We start from the raw sequence: 13,721 nt of genomic DNA, 5'->3' as shown, positions 1-13,721 counted from the left end.
GAACACTTTCTGTCTGTGCTGACTCCACAGACAGGATCAAAACAGCATGAAAGAAATCAGAGCGAGAACGTCGTCGGCAGGAGCTGGACTTCTAAAACCCCCTTCCGCCCCCATAGGCTTCAATATTAAAAAACCCCCTAGGAGCCTCAGACACTGTATTAATTAGTGCAACCACCCATGAAAAGTTGGGTTTGGAGAGGCATTCTTTGCCCTGTGTGAAAAACCAAGTCTAATAAACAATTGTTAAGTTGGCCTGTTGCCGCTGGTAAATTACATAGCATTAAAAAAATAATGCTTTTCATATTAGGCACTAATTAAAGGTTGGGACAGCTTTAAAACAAGAGAGGGAGGGGGGAAATCAAAGAAAATATAAAAATGTTCTTTCAAGAGTTATGGGAGGTTAATAAAGTATGTCTGTTAGAGTGAGCCTACTTTGCCCCCAGCTACAGCCAAGCTGGAGCCACCACAATTGGGTCTCAATAAGATAATGATATTCCTTTCTCCGCTATTAAAAGCCTCCCAGTGCAAACTTAAAATGATTTATTTAATTTAGGAAATTACGAGGTGTAACTTCAAAGCCCGAGCCGTTAGTAATGGAAAATACCAGGTTGTTTAAAATTATAATAATAATTGTTTGGAGAACTCAGGACATCAAAGTGTTTTCATCAACAAATGCAGAGGGGTCCGGAGGAGGTTGGCAAGAGTCAGAGGAGGTGGATGGAGTTCGGATTTGATTATTATGAACCTTATCAAGGCAAGACTCAGGACTCCCGAAGCCTGGTACTCTGTTCTGCTTTGAAGCAGGCTATTTCGGAAAGTAATTTTACTGCTTTTTATTTAGTTTCTAGTAAGGAGGAGGTGAGGGGGTGGGGTAGGGTAGGAGGGGGGGGGGGAGAGGGGTCCAGGAGTTGACAGCCGACTTTTCTTCATTGCTGTCTGACCAATTTCATTAAAGAGGCCTACAGCATCACCAATCTGGAAATCTTTTTTTTTTTTTTTTTTTTACACTGAAGAAGGACACAGGCACAATCAACTTCACCAACTGGGCCCTGTGATTTCAGGGTGTGTGTGTGTGTGTGTGTGTGTGTGTGTCTGACGTGGGTTCTTTTATAAATGAGGTTTATGTTTATTCCAAACCCAGCAATGGAGAGGGAGTGGGGGTTGGGGAATGGCCTCTCCAACCCGTGGCAAATGAGCGGCTTTTATAGCAAAGAATGGCCGTGGGAGTTTTCATTCGGTCAGACAAGGTTCTGCTCAAAGGCAAGGATCCTCTTTTCAGTCAGGTCAGGCAGACGTTTTGCCAATGCCTGCTCCCAGCCAGCCAGGCCCTCGCTGCCTACCTCCTGCCGGCCCTGCCCCAGCATCGCCTCCCCAGGGGTGCGGGGATGGGGAGGATGGGGAGGCTGAGTCCCAGGTCCCCAGGGATAGGGAAAGCCCCGCTGGCCAAAGTGAGGTGGGGAAAGGGGTGGAGAGTAATGCTCCAGAGATGAGCTCTCCGGGTTTGGGAATCTGGGGAGCTCTGGAGACCCCCACGTTATGTCTAAGACAGCCTCTGCAGGGCCCGTCTTTGCGAGCCCTCGTGCCCTCCACCACGCTCATGCTTAGGCCTCAGTTCTGCTGCTGTCACTTACTGGCTCTGTGACCTTAGTGAGTACCCTCTCTGAGCCTCAGTTTTCTCATCTATGAAATGGCATCAATAACACATCCCCAAGGGGTGTGCAAGGATTTGATGAAATGTGCGAGGAAATGCCTACTTCTGTCCGCACTGAGCAGGAGCTCAATAAATGTGATCTCCTCTCCTTTCTTCTTCCCCTCTTTCCCCAAAGCAGAGCTGTCTTTCTAGAAAAGTTTGGTGGAAGCGTTGAAAGTACGGGAGGACTGGCATCTTCGGCTTTAAGTCCCAAGGCACAGCTTCGCGGGTCCCAGGTGAATCAGGGTTCTCCTGCTGCCTCAGGTTGTCAGTCCGGTCTCTGGAACTCCTGGCGCACAGAGCCTGACCGAGGTGGGGACCAAGGCGACCGCCAACCCGAACACGGGGCAGGTTAGAAGGGAGGCGCAGAGTCAGCCGCACCGCCTGGGCCCCGGGGGCCTCTGGCTGTGGTCGAGGTCCCCGCAGCCCTGCCGCCTCCTCGCCTCGGTAACCCCATCCACCTGGTAGCGCTGGGATGTGTATGCTTGAGCCTGAGCCACATCTTTTTTTCTCGCTCCCGGCCTCAGTTTTCCTTTGGGATTTGGGGCGATTGGGCTAATGCGCAGTCGCCCAGACCGTTTCCAATCCACCCCATCGGCCACGCAGGTCGCAGTCTCAATTCTCCTGATCGCACCCTGCTTTGCGAACCCCTCCTCCAGAGGGCAAGCTGTCTTAACCCGGAGCTGCGGTCTCCGGATCCCCCAACCGGGATTGAGATCGCCCGAGGCTGCGGGGTCGAGCGGCGCCGGGAAGGAAGCTCGGTGGACGGGCTAATTAGGGACCTAACGTGGCGGTTGGATTCCGGGCTGGGATTAGGAGGCCCATCGGGATGGCAGAGGCGAAAACTGGGGAGGTTTGGGACGCTCCCGGGGCTCAGCTCCGGAGCGCAGCGGTGCAGCGGCCAGAAATCGGCCCCCAGCTTGGAAGCAGGTCTGTGGGCTCGGTTCTCGCTCCGCGCTGGAGCTGGGAGATCTCAGACTCGTCGCCCGACCCGCGGGAGCTTCCGCCGGGCGGGAAAATGCAGTCTCTGGCGCCCACCTCCAAACGGGGTGTCGGCGCAGTGAAAAACGTGAGACGGAAAAGCGCCAGTTCTAGTCGATGCCCGGTATCTATCTGCCTACCCTCCGCTTCCGCAGCCTGAAGTTCTCGATTCCCTTCTGCCCGCGTTCCCGGGGCCACCGTCGTTTCTCATCCGAAAACAGACCTCAGAAAGGTATCATCAGTAGCCACTTCGGATTTGTTTGTGCAATAAAAAGCGGAATTTAAGATCCGTCTCGGCCTCCCTCACCCACTGCGATTTTTTTTTTTCTTTCTTTAATGGTGATGCCTCAAAACCCAAGCCTGACCCCGTTCTGTACCCAGTGGAAAGGGAGGCTGCAAAGCAAACGGGGCTTGAATGAACCACCTTCCCCCTTCAAACCGAAAAGAGCATTTGTTCGGGGTCCATCTCCTTGGAAGGAGTGAGGAATGGTAAACGGAATGCGATTTGACACACTCCTGAAAGGGCAGCAGGCAACCACCCCCACCTCCCAACCCAGGGAATGCATCTAGTTACAATCCCCATTTGCAAAGAGCTATAGGTCCCTTCCCCCCAGTTTTAAATCGGTTGCCCTTTTGGTAGCTGGCAGATTTCAAGTTCAAGATTTTCCCTTGATCATCTACCAACCTCTCAGATCCCTGGACCACCACCCCCCGCCCCCACTTCTTCTAAGCTCATCTTTCACTAGAGTTTGAAAAACCGAACAGCAATTCCATTTCTTTTCCACGACTAACACAAGCTGCCAGAGGAATTATCTCCAAGTATTTGGTTCGCTATTTGCGATCGACTCCCCCAACCCAGGCTGAATCTGGGCACTCTTCATTGATTCACACTAACATCCTAATAAAAATCACCAGCCCCCTCCCCCAGTCTTGGGGGCATTTTGGAGTTGAACCCAGCTAAGAACGGAGAGCACCCTTTAAAATAATTGTTTGGACAAACTTTACTGCAATAAAACAAATGTTTAATTTAATTCAGAATAAGAGATAAGAAATAACTCTTCAATAAAATATATAAAATTATACAAGGCACCCTTTCAAAGGGATAAAAGTATACTGGGGGGGGGGAGGGGGGAGATTGATAGAAAGATGGAAGTACCAGGAGCTAAATGGGCTGTTTGACAAGACCATTTTTTAGCAAGTCAAAACATGGCTTTCCCCTCTGCCCCCAACATGTTAAAAAGTATATAAATTTTTCTAATAAGTTTAGCACATACAACAGGTACACAGAGAAAGCAGGATTTGTTTTTCTTTCTGGATCTATTCATTGTTCAAGAATATTCAGCATATAGGTAATGGTTACAAGATATTTTTTTTTTTTAAGCAGAGAATTAACTACACTCCCCGCCCCCCAGTCACCTTTGCAATGTGTGAGGACTGACTCGTACCTAGTATTTCACAGAACCCGTCAATTCTCCCCGACAGGCCTTAACTTTGTACTCTCCAATTATCTGAAATGGAGTTAAGCAACAGCCTTGAGAGGAATTAGGAAGTTACTTCCAAGTCCCACCTTACCCCAAGGCATCCTTAGGACTCTTCTCATCCCCAACCCCCTTTTATCGATCTTACAAAAAAAAAAAAAAAAGTTAAAACTTTAACAATCTGTAACAGTGTAGAAAGAGGGAAAAATACAGGGCCAAATATGGTAGTACCTAATGTATTTTTTTAATGCGTGTAAAAATGCAAAAACATGATGTGTCCCCGTCTTCTTGAGGAATCTCTCCATTATCTAATTCCTAGGCGTGTTTCTAATTCTAATCTTTGTTTTCCATAAGCAGAAGGCAATCATCCCATCAAAATCACCCAATGTCAGCAATTTTAGCGAATAATTTGTGCCTCCTCTAAGAAAGAACAAATGGACTCTTTTAGGAAGGTGATACATAGAAAAAAAGTATAGATACTATGCATATAAATTTTGCCTTTCAAAATAATCTGAATTTTTACGTCTGCTGTATAAAAATGTATTATATTTTATTACATATATATTTATATATAAAAACCATCAGAGCCAATCTTTGTGAAAGGAGAAGGGGGCATCTAGAAGATTACACCAAGAAAATGGGACTTGGTGCCTCCAGCCTAAAGAAATTCGAACTATGTCGGTGGCCCTGTGGGCCTAGCCACTTAGGGTGGTGCATGCAAAGTTTGCGGAGCAGGAGTATCGGCTTGGTACAGCCTTCTTGGAGAGGGAGGGGGGACCCATTTAAACAAACATCCATCGTGGAGTCTATGGAGCTGGTCTTCCTTAGGATAGATGGTACATGCCGTATCCGACTGGAGTCGCATAGAGTCCAACAGGCGGGATGGGGAGGACAGGTCTATGGAAGGGGTAGGACGCTCCGTATATGGATGCTGCTTGCAGGGGTGAGTTGATGGGGAAAGGGAGGCTGAAGCCAGAGGGCAGCATAGGTTTTGCAGCCATTTTCAGCTTCTCCAGTTCTGCCTCCTGCAGTCTTTTTGCCTTGGCCCTTCGGTTCTGGAACCAGATTTTGACCTGGGTCTCTGTGAGGTTCAGAGAGCTGGAGAACTCTGCGCGCTCTGCAATGGAGAGGTACTGTTTCTGGCGGAACTTGCGCTCCAGAGCGAGGAGCTGGGACGTGGTAAAGGGGGTTCGTGGCTTCCGATTGGTCTTGTGTTTCCGCAGGGTGCAGGTGGTGGGGCTCATGTGTCCTAGAGAACAGAGAGGAAGGGAATTAGCAAACGTGGCTTTCTCTCCAGGTGTGTCCACCCCTGCACAGGCCTTCCTCTCTTCATCTTTCAGAAAGGGACCTCTGTCAAAACTGTGGGAGAAGTACCATATTTAAGTGGATAAATTGCTTGATTTAAAAAACTGAGTCTTACAAAAAGCTTGCGATTTTAACAGTGCATAGAACTATCTATATGGGAACCCACAGCATAATGGATAATGGAAATAGAATTATCTATAAGCGGACCCTTCCTCAGCCAAGGGAGCTGAATGTTCTCTGAGAAACAAAACCCACGTCCTCTGAGCTTCATTTCTCTGGTCTTTAAAAAGGGGGGGGGGCGGGATTCATGATAATCGTCACTTCTCTACAATGCTGAGATAATCCCATACGAAGAAAAATGAAAAGGGTCCTATAAACTGCGCTGGTCCCCTCTCCACACCGGGAAAAGTTGGAGCGCATCAGCATATTTATGAAGGATAATCGTGCAGATAAGGTCTGCGGTAAATTAATAGCATCTCTGGATTGGGAGCAGCCCCGTGCAATAAACAGCCATGCAGCTGTCATTCCATCCAGTCTACAGATTATACAACCTGAACATCATTTTACAGACCTGAACGTGGGATAAGTTTCTTGGCCTGGTGCTTCTGTAATATAAAGTTTACTAAGAAGGAGGGAAAAATTAGCTCGCTCATAAATGTAAATGTCAGGGGAAATCATGCTGCCTCTGAGTTGAGAGCATGTGATGACACCTTATCATCCCTACCCATTCTCTGGTTTAGGAGCAAATGTGTAAACGATTAGTTTGTCGCCAGGATTTGGAAAGAGGGAGTAACAAGCAAAACAAAGGTATGCCAAAGGCATCCAAACTCCATATTTAAAATGGATTCAATTATAGGAAGTCATAGCACGGGGCATCTTTGTGATTCCATGGTACTCAACTAACTTGGGGCTTCTTCTCCTCAAAGGGAGGCGGGGGCAAGAGTGTGGAGCTGAGAGGCAGAATGCTAAACAATTAATTTTCTGCATTTGGCTTTTACGAGCTATGCTAATTTTCCCAAAGTAGCCACAGTAGTAACTCCAAAGTACTCACGGGGAGAATGTCACATTTCTTGTTTAGTTACTTCGATGGCCCAAGAAAGAGTTTACACTTCATACTTGAGGGTGATACAACAAGTCCCACCCAGCCTCCATTTCCAACAAGAACTGGGTTTGTCCTAATGTGACATTATGAAGCATCATTTTCGGGACTGAAAAGCAAGTAGTAGGTTCTGCAATCAATCAAAACCAGAAATCTGGGTGAGGGATGGGTAAGAAACTACCACAGGAGTGTAGACTTTTGCGTAGGCAAATCCCTAAATAAACGGGGGGGGGGGGGGGCACCTACTTCGTAATTTACAAATAAACTAACAACACCTTGGGGAGACTCAGAGACCCGCTTTCACCCTTCCCAAACCTGACCTAGCTCTCTGGAGGACCCAGCTGTCGCAACTCAGAACCAAGCTCCTAGAGTCTAAGCCTGAGCCTACTCTCTGTTTGGAAGAAATCTGTGCCCCGAACAGTCATCCTGGCCGCTCTAGAGGCTGCATTTGAATGATAAAACCCGGGCTACAGGGATTGCACACGTGTATCATAGCCATAAAGTCCAGAGGCTTCCTCTCAACACTCCCTACCTCGCCTCCCCTCTCTAAACCAGTCAAAGGATGGATGCGGTTATACAAAGCAAAACAGCAGTTACCCTACTTCCTCCAAATAACAAACCTGGCCAGGCAGGTGGCTCCCTCCTGCCCCAGGCTCCTGCCCCAGGCTCCTGCCCCAGGGCTCCCACTGCCATTTCTAGGCCCAAAGCACCAAATGAACCACTTTTTGTTTTTAAATTAAATCCCTTCTCCAGAATCTTGGATTTTTCTCTCCTGAAGGTCATACCCAGAGCCCCAAACTGCCTTACCCCCTAGCAGGGAAGCTCATCTCCACAGAGTGGGGAGGGGGGGTTGTTTACAGAACAAGTGGGGAATTGCCATCCCAGGACCTGAAGGCCTAAGGAAGTGAGGATTTCTGATCTCTGGACACTACTCTCTGTAAGGCCTGAATCCTTGGTGTGTTCATGGACATTGACCCAGGCCTAGAAATCCATGGGCACTCAATATTTGTCTAACAAATTAAGTTTCTTAAAGTTTCTGAGCCTCTATCTCACCATCAATAAAATGGGTAAATACCGTGTAGTGTGGCTCAGAGTACTAAATTTTAGAATGCCCAGAGCCCTGTCTGCCACACCAGATAGGTGATCATCAAATATTCCCAAGGTTTTTTTGTTTTTTGGTCAAGCCCAAACACAGTGTGTGCAGATTCCTCTGAACTCTGCTGAAATGTCCTTCTCGGTTACCAGGAGGCCAGCTGCAGCCACACAGAGATCAGATAAGATAATATGGTGAAAAGTGCTATAAAGCACTGTGCAAACTTGAGTTTAAATTCTTTGAGTCCTGAATCTCCACATCCTTTGAATCTTTCGGAGTTTCTAACAGGGTGGAGAGCTATGCCAGAGGGGACAGCCACTGAGGCCTGGGTATATGGCCTTGTTTTGTTCACAAAATACTATGCATCTCGAGTCCTGAGGGCTGACTGATGAGAATGGGGAAAGGTGTGATTCTACTGGCTTTGGAAAAGGTCCCTCCGCAGACCCCCTCTTTCTCACCTTTTCTAAAGGTGCACTGGGTAGGGAAATCGTAAAGGCTAGGAGATAAAAATTAAAGAGTCTATAGGGAATGACTTCTCCAAATGCAAAAGGACCCAGGCCCAAAAATAAATGCTAAGGCTGGAGGAGAAATAAATTCTCCTGGGCCTGCATGGCCAAGTCTTGCCTCATTGGCAGGAAGCGGGGTGCAGGTGTGTGGACCTCCTCTTGGTTTCTTTGGGGAAAGGGATCAAAGGCGGTCAGGGCACCATGCAGAGGAGCAGAGTTTGGACACCAGGACCCTTTGCCCAATTCAGCCGTTGTTGGTGACCCGGGTCAAGCAAGTCCAGTCCTCCTAAAGCCTGGTGTTGTCTGTAAAGGGGGTAACCACCGGTCCTGTGCCTCCGCCTACACTTGGGGTTCCAGCAATGATCAGGGTCTGGTGAACTAATGAGCATCACTTTGTAGAAATCTCAAGCGCTGCTGGAATGCTGTTAATTATTACTATGAGCCAAGCGGAGCCCGCGCCCCGCGCGCCTGACCCCAGCCCGCTCCCTGCGAAGGTACTGGCTGCGGGGACGACAGGGAGACTTTTCGCCTTGGCACCAGCCTCTGCCGCCATCCCTTCCGGGGATCGGGACCCAGAGGACGGTAATGATTTCTACCCAATGCCGGGGGTTAGATTTCTGCCAGTCTATCTTTAAGATGAGGGCACATCTCGCTGGGTTGTAAACTTTGAAAGGAGGTAAGGCACCTCTGCCTCTGCCCGGCACACATTCGCGTGCTCATTAAAAGTGTATTCCCCTTCATTCTTGGGACAGAAACCCGCTGGACGGTGAACCAAAAGTGAGCAAAATGGTTGGAGCGCGGGGCCGAGGACCAGAGAAACCGATAACCGAGCGACCCGGCGAACCAGCTAGGATTCGCCCTTCAAAGACCAGCGACTCCTCAATTGTGTCGGATACTTTGCACAGCTAGGGGATCGCGAACACGCGATGCGCGGATACGAAGCCAGAACTCCTAGGCTTGCTTTCCCGGGCGTGTAGTGCAGAGGGGGGTCTCCGTCCCCCCCCCCTCCCCCAGCCTGTGACACCGGCCCCCGCCTACCCCTTGTCCGGCTCGGACGCTCACTCACTTGGAGGCGGCGAATATCTGCCGGGTTCCTGCATCCACGCGGCTCCGTCTTCTGAGTTCTCCGACTTCACCGAGGCGGTCTCGAAGGGCTTGACCAGCGGCCCGGGGCTGTGAGCTTCCCGGGCGCCGTGTCCCGGCAGCAGCAGCGGCCGCAGGGTGGCCCCGGCCGAGGCGCTTTCGGCTGGCAGTGGGGACGCCTCCTTGGGCGGCTTCTTGTCCGACATGAGCGCCTCCACGCTGAAGGGCAGGCTGGAGACCTTGACGCGGCGCTCCTCCGCGGCCCCCTCCGCGCCCCCAGGCCCCGGGCCCGGCCCAGCCACCATCGCCGGGCCCTCCTCATCAGACGAAAACAGGTCATTGCCTTTGGACGGAGAAGCCATGACTTCTCTGCCCTACGTAGCTCCCGGCGCGCGACTCCGCTGGCAACCCGGCAGCGGCGACTCAAACTTTTTTGGGGGGAGACGGGAGGGGCGCGCCGGGAGCCGTGCCTTTCCTCCAAGGGGAAGTAGGAGACTCGGCTCAGCCAATCCGCGCCGGCTCTGGCGCTGACGCCACAGACGCTCGCGTCTGATTGGCTCTCCAGGAAGAGGCTGGGGCCTTTTTTTTTTTTTTTCCTGTTTGAAATAAATTAGGAGTTAATTACAGGAGCAGTCAGCAGAGTTGTTATTAGGCGATCCCTCAAGGGTTATAATCACGCCAAAACTGAAAAGTCCATGGCGTAATTAAGGCCGATTATTTAAAGAGGAAGTTCGCCGAGTCCCATTTCTTCTCTCTTTTGACCCCTTTTTAAAAAGGCACCTCGCGCCCATACCACTTTCCCCAACCCCCCCGCCAGAACAAGTTTAAAATCTCCAACTCACACTGCAAAAACATTTGTGAAGCTCCTACTATGCGTGGAAACTGGACTAACTTTACAATTGTAGGAGACAACACTGAAAACAGGGGCCAGCATCCTTGCTAAAGGAAATTATACATACATGGCGCTTATAAGAGTATCTTGCTATTGGCAAATGCTCCACAGCGAAAGCTGTTACTGTAACTCCCCTGGAAGAAGGGACATGGGGAGCCCGAAAGATGGTCAGGAGCTGGTTTTCCAAATAGTTGGAAATTTTAAAGCAGTGGTCCCCATCTCTTCCACTTGAGACAAACCCAGCGCACTCTTAGAAAGTGTAACCCGCGCGTTTTCTTTCCCTTGAATCTCTTCTCTGGGCGACACCCGGATCCGACCTTTTCCCCAAGACTATGTGTATTGTGTGTTCGTGCGTTTGTTTGAGCCTATGTTTGTCATGTGTTTTGGTGCCAGTGTTTGCCTTCAAGGGGGAGGAGGAAGGAAAAGGCGCTGATAGTACCTAGTCCTTCCCTTCCTCTTGCAAATCTCAGAAATACTAGGTTCTGAGTTTGCACACCCCAGGCCTGTGTACATTTTTGAGAAGCACATTTTTTATTCATTGCACCTGGTTAAAAAAAAAAAAAAAAAGCATATATATCCCCACCCAGCCCCAAATTATACCCTGGGTAATTACATCTCAAAGCCTTAGTGATGACTGTACCAGCCCTGGGACAGGGGAGAGGGAGTTTAGAGGGTGCAGAGGCCTCGGATCCCTCTGCAGGCCACCGGCCCAAGACCGAAGAGCTTCAAATGACCCTCTCCAAGCTGCAGTTGCTCCCCCCTATATCTCAAGGATTACCCGGGAGTGACGAGATAAATAGAAATCTTCCAGCTCAGGGCCTGTACACAGCAGATGCTTGCTAAACAGTTCCCAGCGTCTTGCAAGGAAGGGACTTTGTTTTTAATTACTGAAATGATCAAGGCTTGGAGGCTATCTCCCAGTTCAAGAATCTTAGAGACATGACACCCCCCCCCCCCAACCCATGTCTCTGAGGCACTGCTTTCTTCACCCTAAACATCTGCCTGGAGTGAAACTGTGCTGGCTGAGGATGTCCTGAATAGGCATGATCTGAATCTTAGGGAGGCACAAACAGTCTGCCCTGGTCAATTAATTCAGTCTGACTAGACCATTAGAAATGTTCTCAAAAAGTTAAAAAGTAAAGGGAGTCCTAACCACAGTCTTCTAAAACATCTGGGTCCCTCTCCCACCAAGCACATCCTGTCACCACCCCCCAACAAATTGGAAGCTCAGAGAACGTTTTTTAAAAAATTAAACTATCTGGAGATGTATGCTTTATCCCCTTGAGTCATACTTGATGATAGTTGGCTTGATATGCATCTCAAATACAATACAGGTAAATCCAGATTAAGTTCTGTGCCTTCTAGAGGTACCCAGCAAGGTGCAGGCTATATATTTTGGAAGCAAACCTGAAATTCGTTTAGCCCTAAGCTGCCAAAGTGTACAAAAGGGTTCCAGCTTTCAGTTGGGCTGTACTCAGGCACTGTTTTAAAATTGTTCCTGAAAACACACTGTTCATATTTGTTAATTTAGGGGCATACAGGCTCATTCCTGGGAAAAATTTAAAAGTCAATACTACTAGAGCTCTTTTAATGAACTTTTCTAGGGCAGGAGAAGCCGGGTTCCCCTCACTACTTTCAGGCCCTGATGTCCAGAGAGGGAAAGAAAATTATGAAGCTAGGAAGAGGAAAATAGTAGAGACAAAACAAAATAATTGGTGTTCAAAACCAGGATGCCAAGCTCTGGCCATCAAATGAGCAGGAGAGATGCCCAGAGGGCAACCAGCCGGCTCACCTTGTCTTCTCCCTGCTGGGGTGGGGAACATTCGGGAAAGGGTCTCACTTCTGCTGGTAAACAGGTAGAACCTCAACAGAACTCTAGCCCTTTTACGGAAAGCCCCTTCTGTGCATTGGCTGAACATTTTATTCACCTCTTCCTGGCCGCGGGACCTTGGGCGCATTACTTTGCGTCTCTCAACCTGCTTTTTGACTTCCAAAATGAAGGATAATAATCCTTACCTGGGATCGCCCTTATAGTGATTAAATTAAATAGGCTACAGAACGTAACCAGAAGGTATAGGGTATCAATACAAAATATTATATATCAAAAGCAGTAGCAATTTATCGAATGCTTTCTCTCTGCTAGATACCCGAATTGAGGCTCATCGCCAGCCTTCACGGAGTTCACGATAGGTTCTTTGTAAAATCTCCGGGGCTGAGAATTTTTGCCTTTGGCGCTTAAGGGACATTTAGTAAAGGTTAGTTCCCGGTGACACTGCCGTGACTGCAGTATTTGTAGGCAGGAAAGTGGGGTTTCAAAGGGAACACAGCACGAAGAGTCAACTCTGCATGATAGTTTACTACCTGTCCTCCAGGATCTCATTGGTTTCTTCCTACACACTGCTCCGGGCGGAGATCATGTCCCCCATTTTACGGGGAAAAGACCAAGGCTAGGAAGAACCAACTGTGCTACCCGAAGTCACGCAGGTTGGAAGTGGAGGACCCGGGGATCCCCAGGCGCAGCCCTGGGCCCTATACACAGACCTCACCCTTCCAAGTTCCTGCGCTCCCTGGGGGACTTAGCACGTTTAGGAACCCTGCGAGGAGCCGCCGCGCACGCGCACCGCGGGTCCCAGGGCAAAAAAAAAAAAACGCTGCTTGCAAACTGTGGTGGACCACGCGCGGACCCTTGCGTTTGCAACGCCCAGGACCGATCGCTGGATCCCGGCGGCTAGGAGGAGGCGGGGGAGGGGCGGAGGAGGGGGCTGTAGACGGGCCAGGGCTGCGGGCAGGCGCCAGGCGCGGGGAGATGAAAGGCGGGCTCCAGGGGAAGGGGCTGCGCCGGGTGACCGGCTCCAGCCGCGCCGGGCGCCCCGCCCCCGCCCCGCCCCGCCCCCGCTGCCCCGGGCAGAGGCGGCTGCCCGCGCCGGAGCCGCGTTAATTGCTCTCGGCCCCGGCACTCAGCCTGCGCGGAGCCGGGACAACCTCGCTCCAGGAGGAATGACAATTCGCCCTAATGGGACAACCTCGCTCCCAGAGGAGTGACAATTCCTCCTAATGGGCCTCTCGTTAGCGGCCTATTCTCCCGAACCCGGTATCAGAAGCGGGCAGACACGCGGGCGCCAATGTCCGCCTGGAAATTCCACAACACAGCTCCCCCATCACGCCCCCCCCCCCCCATCATTCCCTGTGTGACCTCGAGGAAAAGGCTGCTCCTCTCTGAGCTTTTTTTCTTACCTGTGCCCTGAGAAGTAGGAATGAGGGCAATCCGACCTTAGTGGGGTGGGCATACTTCCGGGCATTTAAGAGATCATTTTCAGAGTTACAGAGCTGGCAGTTGGGGGTGGGGGTGGGGCGGGGAGAGTGGCATTCAGGGTTGCTGCTTGAGGTTGTCTGGGGGGACGAATCCCATGCTTCTGAAGTTCTAGACGCTCAAACCGGGTGAGCTACGGCCCCTGCCCGCTGAGATCACAACCTGAGCCCCAGTGGGCATGGGAGAGAAGGGTCCTTTGCCAGAGCGCTCTGCGGATTGCACAAGTCTGCCTGAAGCCTGAACTTTCATTAGCTTCCCATTTTACAGATGAAGAAGTCGAGGCG

General features: G+C 50.2%; 1 protein-coding gene across 3 annotated transcripts; it reads right to left on the bottom strand.

Annotated features, from left to right (window-relative positions):
- Positions 1 to 3,660: 3,660 nt before the first annotated feature.
- MSX2 (msh homeobox 2) lies at positions 3,661 to 9,728 on the bottom strand. Of its 3 annotated transcripts, XR_009260090.1 has the most exons (3): positions 9,219 to 9,728; positions 6,506 to 6,683; positions 5,287 to 5,398 (listed from the first exon to the last, which is right to left on the bottom strand). XR_009260090.1 is itself a non-coding variant. In XM_058723671.1 (2 exons), the coding sequence occupies exons 1-2, from the start codon at positions 9,595 to 9,597 to the stop codon at positions 4,974 to 4,976; spliced, it is 804 nt and encodes a 267-aa protein (XP_058579654.1). In that variant the 5' UTR covers positions 9,598 to 9,687; the 3' UTR covers positions 3,661 to 4,973. The 3 variants fall into 3 exon arrangements, 2 of the variants coding, with proteins under 2 accessions (XP_058579654.1, XP_058579668.1); XM_058723671.1 differs by lacking the exon at positions 6,506 to 6,683 and having other exon boundaries at positions 3,661 to 5,398; positions 9,219 to 9,687; XM_058723685.1 differs by lacking the exon at positions 6,506 to 6,683 and having other exon boundaries at positions 5,291 to 5,398; positions 9,191 to 9,724.
- Positions 9,729 to 13,721: the final 3,993 nt, after the last annotated feature.

The sequence above is a fragment of the Neofelis nebulosa genome, chromosome 1 (assembly GCF_028018385.1).
Source record: "Neofelis nebulosa isolate mNeoNeb1 chromosome 1, mNeoNeb1.pri, whole genome shotgun sequence".
NCBI classification, from domain to species: domain Eukaryota; kingdom Metazoa; phylum Chordata; class Mammalia; order Carnivora; family Felidae; genus Neofelis; species Neofelis nebulosa.
The sequence above is the reverse complement of the archived record's forward strand: the minus strand, read 5'-3'. Positions and strand labels throughout refer to the sequence as shown.

Bases quoted from the DNA above. Each gene is read 5' to 3' on its own strand.
- MSX2 (XM_058723671.1), bottom strand. From the start codon at position 9,597: ATGGCTTCTCCGTCCAAAGGCAATGACCTGTTTTCGTCTGATGAGGAG. The intron at 5,399-9,218 runs GTGAGTGAGCGT...TCTGTTCTCTAG, and splicing joins CAGATATTCGCCGCCTCCAA to GACACATGAGCCCCACCACC.